This window comes from Populus nigra, chromosome 1, assembly GCF_951802175.1.
Source record: "Populus nigra chromosome 1, ddPopNigr1.1, whole genome shotgun sequence".
NCBI lineage: Eukaryota > Viridiplantae > Streptophyta > Magnoliopsida > Malpighiales > Salicaceae > Populus > Populus nigra.
Window position 1 is genome coordinate 16,427,475 of NC_084852.1, and position 24,241 is coordinate 16,451,715.

General features: G+C 31.1%; 2 protein-coding genes across 2 annotated transcripts; both read right to left on the reverse strand.

The window, feature by feature from the left end:
• Window positions 1-4,511: 4,511 nt before the first annotated feature.
• LOC133670959 (V-type proton ATPase subunit D) lies at window positions 4,512-6,785 on the reverse strand. The gene is made up of 2 exons (XM_062091563.1): window positions 6,608-6,785; window positions 4,512-5,583 (listed from the first exon to the last, which is right to left on the reverse strand). Exon 2 carries the CDS (start codon window positions 5,569-5,571, stop codon window positions 4,789-4,791), a length of 783 nt encoding a protein of 260 aa, XP_061947547.1. The 5' UTR covers window positions 5,572-5,583; window positions 6,608-6,785; the 3' UTR covers window positions 4,512-4,788.
• Window positions 6,786-13,316: 6,531 nt separating this feature from the next.
• LOC133670628 (chloride channel protein CLC-b) lies at window positions 13,317-17,697 on the reverse strand. The gene is made up of 6 exons (XM_062091171.1): window positions 17,099-17,697; window positions 16,803-17,003; window positions 16,524-16,701; window positions 15,344-15,876; window positions 13,884-15,033; window positions 13,317-13,727 (listed from the first exon to the last, which is right to left on the reverse strand). Exons 1-6 carry the CDS (start codon window positions 17,284-17,286, stop codon window positions 13,620-13,622), a joined length of 2,358 nt encoding a protein of 785 aa, XP_061947155.1. The 5' UTR covers window positions 17,287-17,697; the 3' UTR covers window positions 13,317-13,619.
• Between the last annotated feature and the right edge of the window lie 6,544 nt (window positions 17,698-24,241).

Consider the following 24,241-nt stretch of genomic DNA (forward strand, 5'->3'; position numbering starts at 1 on the left):
TTGAAGAGTGAACTTGTAAATTTCATGATAGTATAGGATTCAAATAATTTTATAGAAAAAAAAATTGAAAATAAAATAAATAAATTAAAAAAAAATGTGAACCGGTGATTCTAGTTATGATTTCAAAGCTAGAGCTAATTCCATAGAAGTAAAATCATAAAAAGTAATAAAGCAAAACAAACATCATAAAAAGTAATAAAACAAAACAAAAAAGAATAAAAATAAAAAATCAACTTAAAAAAATAAAATAAGTAAACCCGAGTAAATTTTTTAAATTTAATTTAATTTTTAAAAATTATAAAAATTATAACTTGTGAAATTCTATATTCGAATTCAATCATAAAGTTTAATTTTCAATCAATTTAATTTTAAAACATGAAATTATAAAAAATAATTAATAAAAAAAAAATTGCAAGGGCAAAAAACATAGCAACAAAAAGAATGAGAATAAAATTTTATAGGAAAAAAAAAACTTAAGGAGAATGAAATTGTAAAACAAAACAAATAGAAATCAAAAGAATGAGAATCAAATTTAAAAGATTAAAAATCACAGAGGTAAAATTGAAAAATATTTATAATTTGACATATTATTTATATATTAACAAAATGATAGGGGTTGAAATTAAAAAATATTTGTAATTTTATAGATTATTCAAAATTAAAAAAATAGTAATAAAAAAGACATGACCAAATGTGAAGGAAAGATAAATTGCAAAGGTAGGTCTTAATTTTTGATAAAAACCAATGTAAAAGGATAAAAAATGCTTTTGTGAGATAGTTATGTTGATTTTTTTTTTATTTAAGGATATCAAAGTAATTACACTATTTTTTTAAAAAAATAAAAGACCAAAACAACTCTAAATAATAGAAATTATATTTTTTTAATTCTAGGATTAAATTAGTAATTTTACTGTGCAATGTAAAATAAAATAATTAAATCTCATATAATTTGTAAAGATATTTGTGTCACGTAAGGGGAAAAAACCACAATAAAAAATTCAAAGTTTTTATTTTTTCTGGAATAGGAGCAATTATGTCATTTTATTATTCCAATAAATAGTGAAATTTCTCTTGGAATTCATTATCCTTCTTTAGTTTTTTTTTTTTTAATTTTCTATATTGTTTTTGGTTAAGTTTTCATGTATACCACCAATTCTGCTAAATCAGTTTTCTCCTGTAAGAAGATGATTTGCTTGTTGTCATGCTTTGGTATGAATTCCCATGAAACTTTGTTCCATTTTTATTTATTTTTACTTTTTCCAATTTTTTGGTTGTTTATACCTTCACTTTATTTTTGTCACCTAGATTTTTTGCAGGGAAGAAGCAGGAATCAGAAAGTCCTCCAGCACAAACCGCTGCACCTCCTGCTGCTGCTCAGCCCAATGACGCGACTGAGACTCCTGATGACCGAAGAGATTTTGGATTCTGTAGTATTAGAACCTTTTCTAATGTGCGAAAAAAAGATATTGGGCGGGATAGAAAAAAGTAAAATAAAACCAATGCTTGAGAAGAGTGATCATTCTCTTGGCATTATTTTAGAAAATACTAGTTCTCTTATTTATTACTATATCTTTGGTCAGTGCTACATTGTGGATTAGATTAAAAAAAAAAAAACATAAGAAAGAAATGTTTATGGGTAGTCAATACTTTTTCTAGTAAAAAAATTGACATTACGTGATGATTAACTCGATATAACTTATTCGACTTGATGAGTCCAAAAAAACCCTAAATGACATGTAAAAGTATAGTTTGATTTAAAATAATTATTTAAGATAAGATTATTTTTATAAATATTAAGATGAAAATATATTGGATCGATTCAGATCAACATGTGTTAATCTACTAATTCACATGTCAGGTCATGAGACCATAATAACTCTATAGAAAGTAGATAAAAAAAAATTGTGAAACTCAATTTTCACTAAATTTCATGTTGAAAGATGTAATTGAAATTATATATATTAAAAAACAAGAAAGAAAAAAACATTATTCTATTGAATAATGTTTTGTGAGAAGGGGTATATTAAAATCCTCTTCTCTTTTTGTTTTTTTGTTAATTAAATTGGTGACCCGTGGCCAGGGCCAAACTATTTTTTCAACTCGAAAAAGAAAAGTTCAAGAGATGGTTGTGTTTTTAAAGAAATAAGAGAAATTAGATAATTAGATTAAACCTTGATTAATTTGATAATATAATAAATAAAAAAATAAGCAACAGCAAGAACAAATAAAAAAAATTTAAAAATATATTTCTAGGCAAAGTTGGGTTAACACGTGAGACTTATGACCTGACATATGAGATCAAGATAATTCTATAAAAGGATGGTATCAACAAAAATAATTATAAAAAAATGACTTGAAAAAAGAGAGAGAGAGATCTAAGCCAACCGATCAAAATTTTCAAATTTGTGACCCAAAAGTTAAACAAAAACCCAATCAATAAAATATTGAGGGATAAAATCACAAAAGAGAGTTCAAATAAAAAAAAAAGTAAAAATAAGGCAAATAGTAATAAAAAGAATAAGTATCAATCTAACATAGAATAAAATGAACGTGAAAAAACCAAAGAAGGATTAAATTGAAAGAAAATTGCAATTCTATGGATAATTTAAAATAAAACAAATAGCAACAAAGAAAAGAATGAACCAAATTTGAAAGAAAAATAAATCGAAAGGCTGCTTTTAAAAATGTGTAAATGTGGGCTTTGGAACCAAGAATGAGAAAAGAAAGAAGGAGGGAAAAAAAGAAACGGTCACCGGTGCAAAACCCAATATATTTTGCCATATACACAACCCAAGAATTGAGGCAATGCTATAAGAATTAAAATTTCACTGTGGAAGCTAGAGTTAGGTAATCGGACAACGTTGTACTCATCATACAACCATAAGTACTTTTAAAATGTGCAAGGGTGAGCTCTAGAACCGACAAGAAGAGAGGAAAGAAGAAAGAAAAAAAAGGCTACCAACATAAAACCTGATATATTTTTGTCAAACATACTACCCAGGAATGGAGGCGACATTATAAGGATTAAAATGTTGTTGTGAAAGCTGAAGTTTGGTCGTTGGACGACATTGTAGGCATCGTCTGAAAAGTGCAAGAGCATCCATGCAAGTCCGTGTTAGGTTCATGCACAACCTTTCTTTTCAGATTAAATAATATTTTATTTATACTAAAATACTAAACTGCTAATACTAAACTCAATTATTATATATAAAAACAAACAAAGATGAAAAAATTATTGATCAAAGGGAAAGAAAATTCTGATTGAAGAGTATTTTGATCATTTTACTATGCAACAAAAATAAAATAAGAATTGAAATCACCCTTGCCTACCAGTGTTTTAATTTTTGTCTCTAAGAGCATATCAATAATTTTACTGTGCAAATAACAATAAAAAAACTATTATATCTCTGCTTCGAAGGTCACTTGTGTTATGTTTATGAAGGTAAAATCATTATGTGTTATGTTTACGAAGGTAAAATCATCATTTTATTGTTATAATTCAGAATGATAGGAATAATAAAACTACAGTGAAACAAAGAGTTCTCTTAATGTTGGCATATTGATGTGATTGTGAAATCATGAGTAAAGTTAAAACGAAAGTTTATATCTAGCTTGGATATGTGGATTCCCTTGCAGCTCCTCAATTTTCAACACAAGGTCTCAAAGAATTGCAACTTAAAATAACCAATTCATTAAGAGCTTTTCTATTATGGATTTGGTCAGAAATGTTTCTGTATTTTATTTTATTTTATTTCAGTCGAGTATAATTTGTCAAAAAACTCAAAACATAAAATTTATCTCAACTTTCGTTCCCACATTTCCCATTTTCCTTTTTTTTTTATTGAGTATCTTTTTTTATTTGATAAATTATACTCGATTCACTAAAATCAAACAGCTTAATTGCGCCTTGATCATGCCAAAGAAACAATGGTGTTAAGGGCCATGAAAAGCCACCTCAGCATCCTCTCCTAGAAGATTTGGTCAAGGTGATTCATGGTTCTGTTATAGGTGACTGAAAATCCATTCAGGGCAATGGTAGAATCTTTGTAGGATTTATGCTCTTGATAGACAAAAACTGCACCCGTGAGAGATTTGAAAATCCATCGTCATAGAATATCAACAACCACCATTTTGACAGCAGAAATGCACGCTTAAAGATTTGACAATTCATTGTCAAGAAAGTTTTTGCTAATAACAACATTAAAATCAAAACCAGGACCAAAGAATTGAGTGAAGAGAGCAAGCAGATATGCCTACTTCCTCTCCAGTAGTAACAGACATGCATAAAGCACCTTTCAGTAGATGAATAATTGTTAAGTCATAAATTGGCAGACTTACAAGATACGACAATAACTTGCAAATCCTTTTCAGCAAGATCCTTTGCTCAAGTATCAAGTAGGTGGAGGATTTAGGAGTATTCGTAAAACGAATCAAGGGTGCAAGGAAGAAGGAACAGCTGTGAGCAAAACCATCTCACATCACCAGCAAATAAAGATCAATGAAGATCTAAGTTCTCAAAGGTTCTAATGCCTGTTGTTGCATTTATGTGAAAATAAGAAGTGATCCAATACATATGCCGAAGCTACCAACCAAAGACTAACAAACAAATATTTTTGCAGAGTTTCACTGATGGTCAGAAATTTAATACACAATAAATAGAAACATACATGAGACTCTTATTCCGAAATGAGATTCTCCATCTAAATAGTAATAGGAATCCTCCTTAGACAAAGCAACAGCAACCAAAGCCACACATCCTAAGGAAAAACATATAAACTAACCTCAGCATCAGAAAATTATATCCTCATCCTTCTCTGAAGCAGACAACATGTTTTGAGCTGAATTTAATGAAATCCCTTTCTGCAAGGAAACTTTCTCAGCAACCTGTCCCTCGGCAAACTGCTTGGCAGCAGCAAGCTGTCTCTCAATTTCCCTCTTCTTGAAACCCTGTATCTTCTTCAATCTGAAGAAATCTTCTCTTTCAAGCTCATCCAACTCCCCCTTGATGTAGGTTATAGTATTCTCCAATCTTGGCTTCACAACATTCTCCAGTGCATTGACCCTACGATTTGTGGTCTTGATAGCCGTATCAAGCGTCATAAATGATGTCTGAAGTGAAGCAAGCTCAACAAGAACCTCAATAGCTTTCACATAAGCAGCACGACAGGCCTGAACCTGTTGGCCACCTCTTGCCAATCCAGTGAGGTCATTCTTAGTCTCACCTTCATGGAAATAGTCGAACTTAGGAAGCTTAACACCAGCAACATTCTCTTGCCGAGATCGGACTTTAAGAGTTGCGGTTTGGACATTCTCAAGGACAGTATGCTTGATGTTCTCACCAGCGACATACTTTGCTTCAGTTAAAGCAAACGAGGAGGCTTTCATTTTATCTCCCATTGATTCTTTTGTAGAGACAATCTTCTTGAGAATCTGCCGGAACTGCACAGTTAAAGCATCACTCTTCTTCTTGAGAAGAGCATGACCTCTTGTAGCACCAACAAGGCGAGCTTTCACAACTCCAAGCACTGTAACAGTAGGAACCACATTCAAGCGCTGACCTGAACCTGACATCTTTAAGAGAATCTGAACCAAAAGTAAAAAAGAGACAACATTAATAATCATTTTCTCTTGAATTGATTGATACATAAGTGTTTCTCTTTATAGGAAATATAACATCAATACAATGATGAAGCAATGCTAAAGTTTCTTAGATCATCACTTTCACAGATATTTCATTTCTTCTGATAATCCACATTCTTAACAAACACATAAATACATACCAGTACAAGAAGAGAATAGGTGATGATATTATTTCCCATAATCCATTTATCTTTTTTCCACAAAACAAATAACTGAATGAATGATAAGAAAGGATTGTAAGTACTACCTTACACATTTTCACCAAACTGATAACTCACCAGATCACAAACCAGTTTACAATTTATGGAGGCATGGTAAGCTCTATAAAAATAAACCTTAGCAACATCTCTAAATTAAATCCAAACATGGATACCAAATACACCCCAATTTTATATGCCATCCATAACAGCTAATCCACTTTTTAAGACCTTAAATATCCTCCCATTTTTTGTTCATTTCAGATCACAATTACCAAAAACAAAATCCAAATAAACCAGCATCATATCAAAACTACGATTTGTATCTGCAGCATCAACTTTTTTTCATTAAGCTGAAAAGAAATTATCACTTTGATGCTTGTACAAAAGCAATGGAAAAAGTGACAAGATTCAAGATGGGCATGAATATAGTCATGTTAACGAGAGGCCATTAAGCAAAATAGTATTAACAATCCCCTAACACACAATAGCTAACAGATTAAATTCAGGCAACCCCATTAATAGACTTAAAGATCCAAATCAAAAACCACGATTTTCTCAGCAACCAAGCACCAATATTCTCTTATTTTCCACCAAATCTCTCCAAAACTAAAAGCAAGATTGACCAACCCAAATATTCATTAAACTAAACAAGAGGGATAAAATTTAACCCCACAAATTGATTACTTTTCATGATTATTTTACAGTCAGAATATAATTAAATACACAAAAACATTTGAGGAATTTGAAAAGGAGAGATCAGAGATCACCGAAAAATAGAAACGCAGTGGATCGCTAGACCGGAGCTGCACGGCGGTCGGAAGTTTGTTCTTGAAAGAAATCAACCGGAATGGTTAATTGATGAATGATGATGGCAAACAACAGTTCTCTCTCTTTGCTGCCAAAACGATCTCTTCTATTGTTTTTATTTTTATTTTTTATTTTTTATTTTTATTAATTATATTGAGTTACAGGAGGGAGGGAGGGAGGGAGGTGGACGATTATTTGGTGGGACCCATTGGCCCACTGAGCAGCTTCCCCGGTCCATCTGTCCTGCCGACATAACGTGGACTCGTGTATTTTTCCCTTTTATTTCTTTTATTATTTTCACTTTAACTAAATAAAGAGAGAGCAACTATTTATGATTTTCTTCAACAAGGTTACTCACTTATTAAGCAATATTATCCTTCGAAATAAATAAAATATTGAAAAAAAAATAAAAATTGCGAGTGGTATGTTTAGTAATTTTTAAATCAAAATTTAAAAATATAATTAGAATTATTAATCGTTTGTGTGCAATATTATTAGAAATCAACCTAAAATATGCAATATTGAGTTATTGATCAAACCATATCTATTGTATTTTAATAAAAATATATTTTTTATATAAGAAACATGAAACTAAAAATGATAGAGTGATATGTGTATAATTATTAAGATGAAGCTATCGAGTTAATATACTACAAGGTATAATGTTTTTCTTTTTTAGAAAAATTCATTAATATAAAAGGAAGCAAATAATAAAGAGATTTGTTTTATGTTAAAATCTTCAAATATTAAAAACACCATAAGTAATTTTTTATATGCAATTTAGGTTAGGTTGATTCATGAAATTTAGGTTGATTTCTTTCTAAAAAGTAAGATATAAAAAAGAATACTGAGAAAATACCAATCCAATTTAATATTAAAATATGAAATAAATTAATTTAATCAAACTAAAAAAAAGATTCTTTTTAAAAGAGATAGATCTAGCAATGACAAAAAAAAAAAACTAAGGAAACCTTGTTACTATCAAAACATCTGAAAAATCCCATACAAAGAGAAAAAAAAATACCGGATGATATATCAAAAAAAAAATATTAAAAAAAAAAAAAAACCAAGCAAACAACCTTCTAATTCTGGATTAATATCTCAAACTCGCAACCTATTAAGTTATGAACTCAAGCCCAAGTAAGAAACTCAACCCTAAACAAATTTAATGTTGATCAAGAATAAAAATTAAACTAAACATATTTTAAAGGTAAAAGGATAGCAATAAAAGAATTGAGAATCAAATTTAATAAAAAGAACCCAAGGGGAATGAAATTAAAAAATAAATTCTACAAATCATTTTAAATAAAATAAATAGCAATTAAAAGAATAAGGATCAAATTAAATAGATGAAAAAAATCAAAGGGCATGAAATTGAATACAAATTCTAATTTTATAAATTATTTTAAATAAAGCAAATATTAATTGAAAGATCATAGACCAAATCTAGACAAAAAACTAACTCAAGGGTTGCATTGAATTTTTCAAGGATCAAATTTAACAAATAAACAAATCAATGAGGGTGAAATTGAAAACAAATTTGAATTTTATAAATTATTTTAAATAACATAAATACTAATAAAAAACCAAGGATTAAATATGAGAAAAAAAAGTAATTGAATGGTTGCATTAAATTCTTTTTAGGGTCAATGTGCTTCCCTAAGATAAGATGGAAAATAAAAAAAAAATTATTGATGATGAACTAGAAGCAAAGAAAAAACACATGTCATTTGATCTGGTAGGTACCGTTAAGAGAATTTCATCGCCACCTTAACAGCCACCATTAGCTACGTAAATTAGTTGCATGATCACCACAAACATTAATTGTTTTAAATAATATTATATATCTTGTAAAAGATATATCAACCTCTCACTTAATTCGATAATTACCCAAAACAAAAAAAAATGTGCAAATGCCTCACACACCCATTTCTTTTGTTTATTGTTTTTTTGCTTCTAGGGGTAAGTTCAATAATTCATTGTGCAATTAAATTTGAAACGCCAAAAATATCCTCAAGTGATAGGTATATATGTCACTTCACTTTTAAGGATAAAAACGACATTATACTATGCAAAAAAAATATATGTAGACCAATTTACCTCCAATTAATTCAACAATACCTATTGAAACCTCTTGGAAAAGATAAAGATACTCTTGAAAATAACCATTATCAATTTTGTCAAGAAGAATATAGATGTTAAAATACCATTTCAATTCACGGTGTTTTGAGTTCATGTATACAATAAAAGCCCTATGACTTTTAGTTATTTTTTAATATCTTGTAAAAGACACCCTAGCCCTTCTCTTAATTTGATAATTACCCAAAAACTAGAAGAAAAAATACACAATTACCCTTGCACACTCATTTTTTTTCTTTTTTTGGCTTCCAAGGGTAAGTTCAATAATTCATCGTGCAATAAATTTGAAATGTCAAAAATACTCCCAAGTGATGATATGATATTTTGCTTTTAAAGGTAAGAAAATCATTATACCGTGCATAATTATGCATAGACAAATTTATCTTTAATTAATTCACCAATGTTTAGTGAACTCTTGAAGAAGACAAAAACAATCATTATCAATTTTGTCAAAAGGAACGAAGACATAAAAGCATTGTTTCAATTTTCAGTGTTTAAATCTATGTCTATAGTAAATGCCTGATGGTTTTTAGTTTGTTTTTTTTTATTTTATTATTTAATGATGGAGGCTCATTTCTATTAACATATGATTCCTGGGCTCAAAGTATATATAAAAAGTTTTGTTGTGAGCTATCCAAAAGGAGGAGTTTTGCTCAGAGAAACCATTTGAAATGGTAAAAGTGAGATGCTACTCGAAAAACTAATGGTCACCATTACGATTATCAAAGCTTTTTTTGGCTGGGTCCGCCCAGCCCAATAATAATAATAATAATAATAATACATAATATATATTATTATAAAACAAAAAACAAAAAAAATTCATAAAAATTTTAAAATTCCTTTTAGATTTTTTTTAATTTTCTCCCATGTTTTTCTATCAATTTTGCATAATATCGAGTTATATATTTACATTGTAAAATACAGATCTTGTATTAAAATACCTAGTTTTCTTCGAAACATTTCTTAAAACTTTAAAAATTCAAAAAAAATCTCAAAATTTTTAAATTAATTTCCCCTTAAAAAAAACAAAAAAAATTATTTTCATGCATACAGCTAGATCCTAAAAAGCATATTTTCTATATAAAAAAGAGAGGATCTTTCTCATGTTTTAAAACACAATATATATATATATATATATATATATATATATATATATATATATACCAGTTTATGATTATCCATTAGTATTTGACTAAAATATCAAAAATCCTTCACCAATTATTTTGTTCATTTTATATTAGGGTTTAGATGTAGACTTTAATATTTAGAGGTGTAAAACTATATAATAGAGTACACCTTCAGGTATTAAAGATACAAAATACAAATTAAATGCGATGCCAAAACTTAGACTTTAAAACAGTTAGAACTGAACCTAATAAGGTAGAAACTCTCTAATGAAGGGAGATTTGCTTTAGACTTTAGAAGAAAACCAACAGATAAAAACTTGACTTAGAAAAATAATCAAACAACAATGCAACTTACCTTAGGTAAGGTGCACTAAGGGTGATGTGTCTTTTCTTTGCACAATCAGTTCCTTACTCAGACTCTCGCAGACCATTAGATTTCCTAGTAACCTTAATATTAGATGGCGAATCCTGAATCTTAATAATAATTTTATGATGAAACCAAAAACACTTTCCTTTCCAACAATATACTTCTTAGGAGGCACACATTTCAAAGCGCGCCAGCCTCAACATCGCCCTCGGCAACAATATTCACAGTCATTGTCACCATCATTATCACTAATTATTACCAAAACTTTAAAACGCGTAGAGAAATCACTATACATATAGACACAAAAAACTATTCATTACTACAATGAAATTATGTTTTTTTTTCCCTCGTGATCCATTGGTCATTAAACAATTGTTCAGGGTATATGCGTCATGTTTACCTTTTGAAACAGTAATAATTAAATTGTCCCCCAAATAAAAAAATATAAAATTGTTGACCAAGGGTATTTCATTTTATTTATGTTTTAAAAAATAGTAAAATTACATTTTTGTCCTTAAATTTAAGAAAAAAAACAAGTCATACGCCCAGGGGCTTTTTTTTCCCTTTCATAATGGTTTTTTTTTTTAATTCCAGACTAATGAAAGGTATTTTAGTCTTTTTATTGAATAATTAATATAGATACTCAAAAAGTTGTTGGTGCGTGGGATGCGTCCGTGCCTTTTGAACGCTGTGTGCGGCGCCTCCTAGTGGCAAAACATACATTTCCATAGTGTCATTAAAAGCATCACCACGTTTTCTCTCTCCTAATGAGGTGCATGTTGGAGAAGATAAAGTTGTTGGTCATCGGTGGGCACACCTCCCCCTCCAAAAAAAAGTATTACTTAGTCCTTGTTTTTGCTATTTTGGTTTCAGTTTCCTATTCTTTTGATTTTGATTTTGATTTTTATTTTTTGTTATTGACCCTTTTATATAAGTTTTATTGATTTTCAATTTAGTCCTTCAATTACAATTCATCATATATTATTTTTTTCAATTTAGTCCTTATTCTTTTGGTTTTTATTTTTTTTTCCTTAGATCTTTTGTAAAAGTTTTATTATTTTTCAATTTAATCCTTTAATCCAAGTTTATGATGTATTACTTTTTTCAATTTAGTCCTTATTCTTTTGATTTTTTTTTCTTTTGTTAAAGTTATTTTTGTTTTCAGTTTAACTCTTAAATCAAAGATTATGGGTTGCCCTCTAATTTATATTTTATTTCAATTTTAACCCTCATTGTTTTAATGGCAATTTTTTTTTCTACAAATCATTTCGTGTAATTTATTTTTTTTCCTGATTTTATCTTTCACCATTTGATTTGCTATGGATTATGCTACATGATTTTTCAATCTACGGTGCTTATGGTCTAATGACTTGGATCAAGGGTTTGAAGAGTTAACACAGTTGAAATCTTTTTTTTTTTTGCTTATTTTCTTTTCTAGTTTTATCATTCGATATTAATTTTTTTTCTTAAACAAAAATTGATTTTGTGATTTTCTTCAATTTATTTTCTATCGAGTTATTCTAGTCTCATGACTTGGATCACGAGTTTTTATGGGTTAACCTGAGTTGGCTCGCCTTTTATTATCCAAGTCACATGTCTTTCACACTAACTCGAGTTAACTTAAGTTATTTTTCTTCTTTTTTTAATCCAATTTCATACCTACAAAGTTTTTTTTTTAATTTCAAGTTATCATGATCTTTTATTTATATATATAAAAATTCCATTTAATATCATTGTCTATTTTTTTATTGTTTAATTAAAATAAAACTAACCTACTAAACTCAATCAATGTTGTTACCCAAGTAGTTTGTTTTTCCTATTTCTTTTGAATGCGTTTGCGACTTCTAGACTTTCGTTGCTTTTTTTTTAATTCTAATTCTAATTCTAATTCTAATTTTGATTTTATTTTATTTTAATTGATATTTCAATTAATATCCTTCCTCTATGATTATTAACTTGTCTTTACATAGGTGAACTTTATTTTTAAAAAATATTGTAAAAAAATATTTATTAACTTGTCTTTACATAGGTGAACTTTATTTTTAAAAAATATTTATAATATATATAATCTTGCATGATATTTTTTTTATTAAATTAATTTCATGTATGTGTTTATTTTTATTATTGTTTGATTGAATAAAATTTTGATTTTAATAAATAAATTTGGTAAACACAACTGAGTAAATTTTCAACGTTGCAAGATCAAATATTTTGATTTATATTTATCTCTTAATTTTTCTAATTTTATTTTGAGCTATCATTAATGACTTTCTTTTTATTTATTTACATAAATAATTATCAATTTATTTAATTAGATATTTGCATAAAATTTTTGATTTGCACTTATAATTTTTATGTAAAACAATGCGTAAAAAAGCTTGTATATCCAAAATAATTTGTTGAAAATAATTTATGATCCATGAAAAAGCGCAGATAAAATAGCTAATAATAAAGAACCAAATAGTTTTATGTTATTAATTTGAATTGAATAATTCAAATTTTATGAATATATTTTCTTATATATTAAAAAAAAATATGGGGAGTGTCAATTCATTTGAGTAATAGGGTATTGGATATATATATATATATATAAAAAGCTTCACTTCGCTGTGCCTTCGTGCCTCCTCTCGAACAGCCTATGACCTCTCCTCTGCTCTCATCAGCTGCCACCAAACTAAAATAGAGCTTAGATAAGTATGTTTAAGCAAATATAATTGCTAAAATAAGAAGATAAGTTGTGTAGCAACAAATTTTTCTTGTGTGAGTTCTACAGCAACTCAATAATTTAATAGAGTTTTAGGGGAAAGCATCCACAAATTGAAGGCTGGGAATAAGACATTGAGATTTTTTGTCATCAAGAATGATGCAACAATCATCAGAATTCAGATTTAAAAAAAAAATTAGACTTTTAAAATTAAAGAGAAGTGTTGAAGTCCATTCAAATAAAATTTTAAATTGTTCTGTGCGTCGGGTTTTTTTTAGTATTGTAATTTAAATTCAAGTTCATTAGGATTTTCTCTCCCAGAAGAAATGATATTGTCTTCCACCATGTTTCCCTTTTCTCTTTCAAATATTTCCAACACATGTTACATGTAATGAGACAAGGCTCTAACAGCAAATCATTATACGCCTCTTATCTTCTTCTGTGAAAAGGAATGAAAAATGATGTTGTGAAGTCCAAAGAAAGAATGGAGAGAAATTTCATCATCCAATTTCCTGTAGAATTTGATGAAAGAATGTAGAACTCAGGGAAAAAATATGAAATCGACAGACAGAAATGTGTATGTTCCAGCCGCTGTAATCACTCAACTTCTCATTTGCTGAACTGGGAGGAGATATCTAGTGCTTCTTTTCTCTGCTTTTGGATCCTTGCAAATGAGGAAAGGCAAGCAAGATGTTATGTGCTCTTAAATCCTGCCTGGTCAGTATCCCAACCACTGGAGGGACCTGCAAATGAAACATCACCATTGGGTTAGCGATGGTTTAACCCTTCAAAATTCACAAGTTCTAAGTCGATTGACCATCTTGAATTGATTTTGTTCGATGAAACCAAGTACTAGAAAGAATTATGCAGTTGGTATGTCACTCTGAACAAAAACTTACCCCAGCTGCTTGGTACTTGGGTAGAATGAGCATATGGCGAAGTCCCAACTGCCTGAAGAGCACCATGGCTTTTGCTACTGACATGCTCTCCACGACTGTGTAAGGGGTTGTGTTGGTGAGAGGATGCAAGTCAACATACATGTCCATCTCATTCCTTGTCACAGCCACCTCTTCAATTGTTCCATCCCTCTCAGCTAGCTCAACCCAGTCAAATTTCTCTCTTACTTCCCATTCCTCTGTTCTTCTTTTCTCTGGCAAGAACCACTTTTTCTTCAGCACTTGAACTAGGTGAGCTCTCAGGATCAGGCCATGTAGTTCTGTTGCCCCGGTGGCCAGCCCCATAAGTGGCACCACTCCTTCGTCTACAACTGGGAATCCATTATGCGTGGTGTTTTCGAGGACTTCAACAATCCGGGATACCTTTTCAACTCCACAAAGAGTGACTACTGGTGGTTTGGCATCAGCAAGCTCAGCAACAGTGAGATTTCTCATCCATGGCTCAGGGTTTGCGTCCAAGAAAGGCAGGCCTTTTAGATCCAGAATAATTTCATAGATGCTTGGATTAAAGCTGTCTCCAACAGTTTTGGATATAAGGAGAACTATCATTGTTATGGGAAGTAATAGGAGGTTGTTGGTGAGTTCAAGGAAAATCACACAGAGTGAAACAGTCATCCTCATCGATCCAGCCATGAGGGAGGCTGCACCAAGAACAGCATAAAGCCCTTGATCAATTTTGGTATAGGACCCCATGGCAATACCAAGCAGACGGCCATAAGCTGAGCCCATAAGGATGATGGGGAGGAAAAGTCCTGAAGGCACAGCAATGCCGAAGGTAAATAGTCCTAGGATGCAATAGAGTACAAAGAAAATTAGGAGGGATGCAGGCTGAAACTCCTTAAGAGCGTTGGAAGAGAAGATGTTTCGAACGGCATCATCATTTGTTGTGAAAAGGAGAGTAGCAAGGTCATTATAGTGGCCATCTGGACAGTTGAATTGCTTGAAGTTGCCTGACCGGGAATTAGTAGGGCAGATCTCTTGTACAGAGGGATCACAAGGTTGGCACTTGGCAAGGAAAGGTAAGCCATATAGACACAATGAGGTAAAGATTGAAACAGTTAGGGCGAGAAGGAGCTTATGTATTCTTCCCTTCCTGCACAAAAACAACAGGTTATTATTAACAGGCAGTCTCACCTAATATAAACCTTTCTGTCAAATTCATTCAACTATGTGGACAATGAAATGATTCTTGATTGTGAAATTGAGCACCCATTTCATATTTGGCATAGGTTTTAAACCAAGGATTGTTTCATTCATGCTATAAACAATTGAATCAGTTCAGTCGAGGATTCCTGTGGCTGTGAGTGTTGCATTGTTTAGCAGCATTTTAGAAATTCAAAGATTGTAATGCGTCAACTCTATTTTTGTAATGCAATTAAAGAGAGTCGGATTAGTCTGCTTACTGGTTGATGAGATTGTAGACTACAAGGACCTTGTGGAGAAGGTAATTGTAGAGGCTTCCCAGAATTCCTCCAAGTATGCCAATTATGGTGATAGGGATGACATCCATCACATGGTATGTCACCACAACATCGCTCACATCGAACATTATCAGCCCTCCTTTTCCAAACAGTCCACACTTCCCTGAATTGCATATTTCAATGAAAGTCCTGAGGATTACCACAACTACTGCTGTGCTGAAGAAAGTTCTCCAGAGGAGTGCACTCCTCCACCATGTTGCTACCTCTTCAAGAGCAAAGAGGACACCACCCACTGGGGAACGGAAAGCTGCACAAACACCCGAGGAAGCACCGCAGGTGATGATATCTCGTCGGTCTCTGTCATTGTTGAAATAACGAAGCCAGCGCCACTTGAGTCGGTAATTATCAGGTCCCCCTTGGCCTAACAAGGAAGCAATGCAGCTGCCAATGTGCACCAGAGGCCCTTCTTTCCCTAAATCAAGTCCAGCAGAGACAGCTCCTATGCTTCCAAATATCTAACAATAGCAAGGAAAAGACTTCAGGATTCCTAGGAATTGAAATAACTCGATGCTAATATCCAAGATCCGTCCTTGACCGGATGTGGACTTTCATGTTGTTTTTTAGTGGGAATGTCAATTACTGAATGCCTATGCAACAGAGCTCATAAAATGCATTTCTGATCAGTAACTTGATTCTTACACTAAACAAAATCGGTAAATTCCTGTCCCATTGCGGGATCTAAACAAGCATACTAAAAGTAGAAGGTTTGTGATTAACATTTTACTTCCAAAAACTTAATCAAACTGGCCTTAAAACTTAGCCTTCAGAAACCAATGGAAGAAACATGTGATCTTTTCTTTCAGGTAGCTGAAACTTGCTCTGTTATATTGCTTGCATTTGTTGAACAAGCTCTGAAACCAATGGTAAAACACACAAGAGTATTTGAGCCTCCCTTCTTTTATTCGTATATTTAAGCTCAAACTATCTTATTCCAACAAAGATTATAAATACTAATTCAACTACGATTCTAAACACAAATCCTTTTATACTTCTTGTGTTTTAGTTTTCAACAGCATTAAAATTCAACATCTATTGGCTCTAAGTTTGTATACCATTAAGTTTGAATTCAATTATAGAAAATTCCATTTGAAAGCTAGCACACCTTAACGATCAACGTTGTAACCCCAAACATGTTAGGAGTATCAACTCCATTGAGATAAGCTTTGATTTCAGGTATACCAGGCCCTGCTGCCGTTGGTGCAAAACATACGCACAGGACGGAAGCAAATAAGGTTAAGAGAAGATTAGCCCCTGTGAAGTAGACTAGCCCTGTCAAATACCTGCACCACATACATCATGAAAAAAGGAAAACATTCTAATGATCACAACCAGCCTTGATCAAGATTGGGAAAAGAAAATGAAAAGAGAACGGAGAACTCACCTTTTATTCTCTATGAAGCGAACCACAGCAAGAATCTTGTAACCAGCAATGTTCTCAACTGCAAGATTGATGAAGGTTGCAATTAATCCAGTTAAAAGTCCAACAAGAAAGGCCAATGTCCATTTCCAGAATATATACTGCAAGACTTGAACTTTGGATCTGCTTCTCCAATCGTGCTTGAAAAGATCATTCTCATTGATCCTGCATCAAAGCCATACCAATTCAGACTAAATGTTCTTCGAGGAAAAAAGCAAAACAAGAAATGTAAGAGAAAGAAGGGTCATTAAGTTATTTACTCGTAATCCAAACTCTCTATATGTGAGACCTTGGCTCCAACCAAGGCTAGTGGATTAGAAGATAGTGTCCTATTTCTCTTGAGGAGTGGCTCGTGAAGGGTATTGCTTTCTGGGTCTCTTCCTTCTTCACCAACTTCCAAGTTATGACCTGCTGTTGCTTCTGCCAATTGGCTTGAATCTGCCTCCATTGTGATAACAGAATTTGCAGAGACAGAAGCTCAGAAGTTCTTGGATGTTGGTGTTTCTTTGTGCTTGAGTTATAAATACTATGTTCTTGGGATTTAAATTTGGATTTGCTGTTAGATACTTGCACCAACCAATACAACTCTAGTCCATTTCGTCATTACTAGAGTACCTTTACCTATACTAGTCTTAGAACACACTTCATAAGTATTTCTAGATATAATGATAATCATGGCAATTATCAGAATGTAACGTCTTCTTGAAAGCTAAAGGGGTGGGAGATTTTGAGATAAGGAGGTAAACTACGCTTTGGACTTTTGCTTATAAATAACATCCAATAGTCTTCTTTAATGTAACTTGACAAGTTGGTTTGATCAAGAATGACAGAGAGACGGGAAGTCCTACAGCAAAATTATTGTCTCATGTCCCTTTCTTCTTCATTTTATATGTGAATATGTCACCCTCCAAGCCCAATATTCAAGAAGATTTTTAGTAAAATAAGTCCCAGTGACTTCCAGATTTTCTTAACGAAAACTATAGGATGATGGATTTGCATAATCAAAACTGTATGATTAATTTTCTTCAAAATTGTCCTGCGTTCTTGGAGATAAGCCTGCAAATTGTTATTGCCATTGACTTTAAATGAAATAAAAAGCAATTGCTTGAAAGGAAAAGCAACAATGTAAATAATTATTAATTAATCATGCCAGTCATATGATCATGTTCCACCTTCCTTTTTCATCAAGATAATAATAATCCCAGCTTTCTTTTCATACCTAGTATTTTTCTCCATTTTTTTCTTATTATTTTCTTTTTTTAAAAAAAAAAGATTATTCCTGGCTGTGCATGTTACACATGCTGCCACCGAAATCACCACCTAAGATCTCCGGTCGTCCCCATGAACACATGATTGTTGGCTGATCGATCCAATCTAGGTTCCCACTAAATCATAAACAATGAAATATTGCTTGTGGGGGGTCATTGTGGTTTGCATCTACAAAATCCAAGTCTGGTCCCTTGTTGACAGATAAGCGCCGTCATATTCCAAGTGGAGTAAGAATCGAACAAATCAACGGTCTAAAGTAACCGGCCCTTGAGGTTATTGAAAGGCCAGTCTTATCCATTATTATTTTTATTACAAGTAAAATGATAATATATATATATATATATATATATATATATATATATATAGGAGTATTATCTGGTTTTATGCGATTTGAAGAGGATCAACATGGGATTTGGATCCCATGTGCAAATCATTTTAAAGCACTTGACAGATATCTACTGTAAGACAATTCAATCCCCATATACCATAGAGTTTGGATCATCTTCAACGTTTGATTGAAGGGTTTCATCCAGGAAATTAAATTAGTGTTTAATCATTTTAATCGATTGGTTTGTTAATGTTCAAGGATGCTATAGCTAGCAAATTGCATGTAGCTTGCCTTTTCATTTAGCCCAGGAGAGCAAATTAACATTGTTTAATGTCAATTATGCAAATGATTACCGTAACAAATATGCAAATCCGCAGTTGATTGGTTTGGTGCTGAAAGGTTAGGCAACTCGGAGCCTGCAAGTTGGAGGTCCATAGACAGGAGGCGAGGGTACTCAAGGCTGCAACAACCAAATTTGGAGGACCCAGTAGCCGCGGAGGTCCGATTTGCATGGCATGTCTTGACCTTTTCACTTAACCCAAGAGTTCATCCTTGTAAACACGTGAAATTATATAATGTATCTGAAAAGCATTTTGGTCATGGTTCATGAGATGAAATAATGCATGGTATGGGTCCCTCGGGTCATCTCTGTACATTGTTTTGATGCCGTTTTCTTGTCTTTGTTTCTTTCTTTTTTAAGTAAAAGACTGGTTTTCATTTAATCTTTAAATTAATAATAATAATAAAAAAAATCAATCCTCGTTACTTAAAAAAAAACCTCTTTTTCTATACACTCCCTTTGTTCGAAAGACATAATCTTATTTATCTTTTCACATAGATTAAGAAAATGCAATTAATATCATGTCATATTATTTTATTTTCAAGTTATTTTCAAATGTTATCCTTAGTTTGTTTTATAAAGAAATCCATCAAAATTAATAGAATCAGCCTAGTAGTGAGGGATTTATTTATTACAATCAAATAATGAAATTAACTCTTTTTAGTTGAAATATATTTCTAATTTCACTAATGCTACAATCACTAACATATCAATAAAAATTTCATTAGTTCTTTTATCAATGCACCTCAATTAAAAAATCAAATAAACAATGACTTTACCAAGTTAAGGAAATAATAATTGGATTATAAGAAGAAAAATAGACCTAAAACAATAATATTTCATTAATAACTTCAAGTAAATAATTTTTTTCTTTTATTTTTTATTTAAATAAAATTTAGATTATCTAATGTTATAAATAAAGAAAATAGCGGTTAGACTAAAAGACTTCAAAAAATAGTAATTAGAAGTATAACAAAAACAAATTTAACAAATTAACTTTATGGACCGTTTTGAGACATATGTGGACAATATCTTCATGATGCATGATGCAGGGGGTATAAATTAAATCTCAAGTTTTTTTTTCATAAGATTTATAGATTTTTTTTTCCTAAAGCTTTTAGAATTTATCTTGACTCTAGTAGTATCATGTAGAATATATTAGTGATTTTAATGTAAAACATGGAGGTTAGATAAATTAGTATTTGACTAAAAAATCAAATTAATTTTATAAGTATTATTCTCAAACACATTCACATAACAAAGCTAATAAAATTTTAATAAACTTTAGAGATTCATATACTTTTCAAAAGCTTATAGGATTTGTCTTGATTTTGATGCTTCCATATAAGATATATAAATAATTTTTTCTAGAAGGGTATTAAATATGATATTAACATGATACCAACTGATATAGATAAAAAAAACATTAAAAAAAAAAACAATAATTACAAGCAATTTAGAATTTTATTAAAGAGAGTCACTACATAAAAACTTTTATTTAAATTTTATTATTGAATGAAGAGTCTACACACAAAATATTTTTTTATTTCATTCAATTCTTTACTAAAATACAAGTGGGACAACATTATTTATACTAGTTCTAGATCTATCTTGAAGCAAAAAAAAAAATTGAATAAATAATAATAGATTTATTCCAGAGATTCCTAAACTAAATAAAAAATTATAAAGAATAATTATAAAAAAAGCCTCATGTAGTTTATTAATTTTTTTTATAATTTTATATTTATTCTTTTAAAAATTATATTTTACATTCTAGAGTTTATAAATTCGTAATATTTTATATCCTCATTTTGACGCATAAAAAAATCAAGATAAAAGTTCATATTATTTACATAATTATTATTATATTTTAATTAATAACTAAAGCATTTTTATCAAGTATTATATTTTTTAATTCAATTAAAAAAAAACCTCAGCCACCACCCTCACCTTTTTCTCCTTCCTTTTCTCTTGAATTGCTGGAGATTTTATATGACTTCTCCCAAAATTTTCTTGCACATGGTTTAATTACCGGGAACAACCATTGAATACCCTAAACTCCTTTCCTGCATGTTGACCAAAACACCACCACCGCCGTACCCACTGGAAAATTACATTTATTCTCAATTTCTAAATCCCATCCTCATCCTTAAATTTCCAAATAATTTCTTTGCGAGCTAGAAGTTACAAATGATAACTTCCACATGAACGGGTGTTAATAGGTCTTCTTACATCTTTGTTGCCTAGTGTAATTACTAAATTATTCTTAAAAAAAAAAATTCTTCGAGCAAAGAGCTTTTTTGGTTTTTTGAATTTTTTATGCTATAATGACTTTAATATCCTTTAAAATTAAAATAAAAAAGGTATTTTCATCATTTTATTATGATTTGTTATATTATTATTATTCTCATGTAGGGACAAGCGCTAGCAAGTGGATGTTGCTCATGCCCTATAAATAATGTGTGTGGCGCCGTAAAAGTTCTAAACGACACTTTTCGAAGCAGTGTTTGATATGCCGCATTGACCCTATCACGATGGTGGGGTTCATGCCACTAGAAAATTGGCGGTTGAGCTCCGCCCACATGTTTTTTCTTCCCTCTCTCTTTGTTGTCTACCCTCCTAGAAAAACATCATGCCCATTGCAACAAGAAGAAGAAGAAGAAGAAGAAGTCTGGTTATTTGTTTATTGAATCAAATTAGATCCTTAGTCTTTTGATTGCAATGTATTTGGTATATAATCTTTTATTGAATTATTTTTTTTTAAGTTCATCTCTTAACATTTGATTTTTAAATCAAATTTGGTTCTTCTTCTTTTGATTGTTTTTTTTTTTATCTTTTTCTTAATTGAAATTATTTTTTAATTCCATCCCTTATGATTTGATTTGATTTGACTTGATTTTTATGTCAAGTTTGGTCCTTATTCTTTTGAAGTCTATATTTTTAATCCCTTTTTTAAAAAAAAAATTATCCCTAATTATTTTGGTTGGTTGGGAATTTGACATTATTATTTTTTTAGGTTTGTCTTTTATGCTGGAATTTGGCCTCGTGATCAGTGTTATAAGTTTTGAAGATTAGACCAGGTTAGCTTCAATAGTTTTTGTCCTTTTAAAAAATTTAATTTCATCCCTCATCCTTGGGTTCATTGAAATTGGTATTCATTAATTTTTTTTTTTAGTTTCCTTTCTATAGAGTTATCCCAATATTATGTCACAGGTCATGGATTCAATAAGTTCACCAAAGTTGACGCGAGCCTTTATTTCATTATTTTTAATTTTGTTTTTTAATTTTTCCTTTCAATATTATATTAGTTTTAGAATTGAGCTTTGTGATTTTATTCAATATGTTTTTTACATGATTATTCAAGTCTCACGACTAGGTTATAGATTTAATGATTTTTGCTCAAGCCGGATGATAAAAAATTATCATGTTTAGTTCCTTCAGAAGACGTATTTTTAAGAATTTATCTATATGCTAGCTTAGATAGACTCAAGTCAATTTCTTTTTTGATTTTTTAAAATTGTTTTCTTTCCAATTTCGTCATTTTTCATTTTATTTGCTAGGAGTCTAGATTCATTTTTTTTATATTTTTTTCAATGCAATTATCTCATTCTCATTTAATTTTTAATTTGTTAACAAATAATATCATTGAGTTATTTTAGTAGTATTGTAAAGATATATTTCCATAATATTGACAAGTGTTATCTTTTTTATTAAATCGTTTTTATTTGTTTGTTTTATTTGTTATCGATATCTTATTTTTTAATTATATTATTAAATTAGATAACCTTATTGAACCAATTCAAGTCAATGGCTAGAATTTTTTTTTTTTAGAATATTTATATTGTTTTGGTATCTTTTATACATTGAAAAAAAAAGATGATCTGCGACATAACGTGAACCATCTATCTAGTCACCAACTTTTATACTTCCATTGATAATGGTCCTTTTATGTTTGATTTTCGTTCTCCTGTTTGATCCAACAGCTGGGGGTTACAGAACAAGAACAAGAAAGTTCACATAGCAATCTGAAAGATATATTTTCCTCCAATAATTCATCTAATTTTGTTTTGTACATTTGTTGTTTAGACACATAGAGACCACTTGAGGAGAGGGTGGCACAGGTGCCAATTTAGACATTTTTAATATATGTTTATATGTTTTTGCCTTGTGGACTGCCATGTTTTCTATATATATGATGAGAGGAAGAAAAAAGTATTTTGCAATTTGAAATAAATCTCTCCCCCTCTCAACCTCTCTCATTCTACATATGGTTAGGTATTAAGGTTTAGGCTTTTGGAGTTCGCCGAAGTAAGAAAATTTGAGTATTTGAAGATAACTTTACAAGCCATGGGACATATGAATGATCTTTTTAACCCGGAGGCGCGCATCCTGATATGTTTTCAGAATTTACTGTACCTTACTTTCAAACGTAATGCTCAAGGCATTGAGTGTTCTATTTCCTTGTTTTCTTTTTGGTGATTTTGTTACTAGAATACAGATAGGAGAAAGTTGCAGAAGTTGCCAAGAGCAGCATCAACGCCGGGTAGAATAGTCATATTGACTGTCCTTGACAAGTCATGGGCAAGGCCTGGTTCTGTTCTTGATCTCTTCCTAGAGAGTTTTCAAATCGGAGAGGGGACTGAACACCTCTTGAACCACATGGTTATTGTTGGCTTAGATTTCCAAGCTTTTCATTACTGCCAGTTCGTTCATCCCCATTGCTTCCATCATAAAGCCACTGGGCTCAGATCATATGCTAACTTCCTATACAATTGAGACAACTCAGGAATCCGTTTCCAATTTTGGTTGCTGAGTCTGAAATAACAATCGGATGTGATTCAAAATCAAGCAACCAAAGCAGCATTAACAAATACTCCCGTGGGGGATTCTTCTTCATAAAATCAGACTTCGCATCCCTCGAGTTCCTCAAAGTGTGGAATCTGGGTAGGTTTCTTTATCCCAGCATGGCAACTGCATCCGTGTGCCAGCGAATAATGGATGAGGTGTTTGTTGAAATGGTTGGATTGCGCACTACGCATATAGAACCGAGTTATTGCGGTGGATTATGTGAGCCAGGCAAAGATATGAGCGAGATATATGCCTTACATGCTACCTGCTGTTAGTGATATGGACAGCAAGGTTCATGGCCTGAACCTTGTTCTTGATAACCTTGTTCATGAAGAGTCAAGAAATGTTCAATGCTCTGTTGGTGAAGGACAATAGTTCGGCCTCGCAGATTTCTTCAGGAAGAGCTCAAATGAAGTGCTCGACAAGTAAGAATTTATTTCTCATCCAATCAACAAAAGTGTTTGATTAAAAAAAAATCAACCAAAGTGGTGACCATATATCTGATTACACAAGTATGTTCTTACTAAAGTGTGAACCTCTCGACTGAATGAAATGCATGAATAATAAACGTCTGTTTACCTATTTCATAATTAAAATATTATGTCATCTAAGAAATAA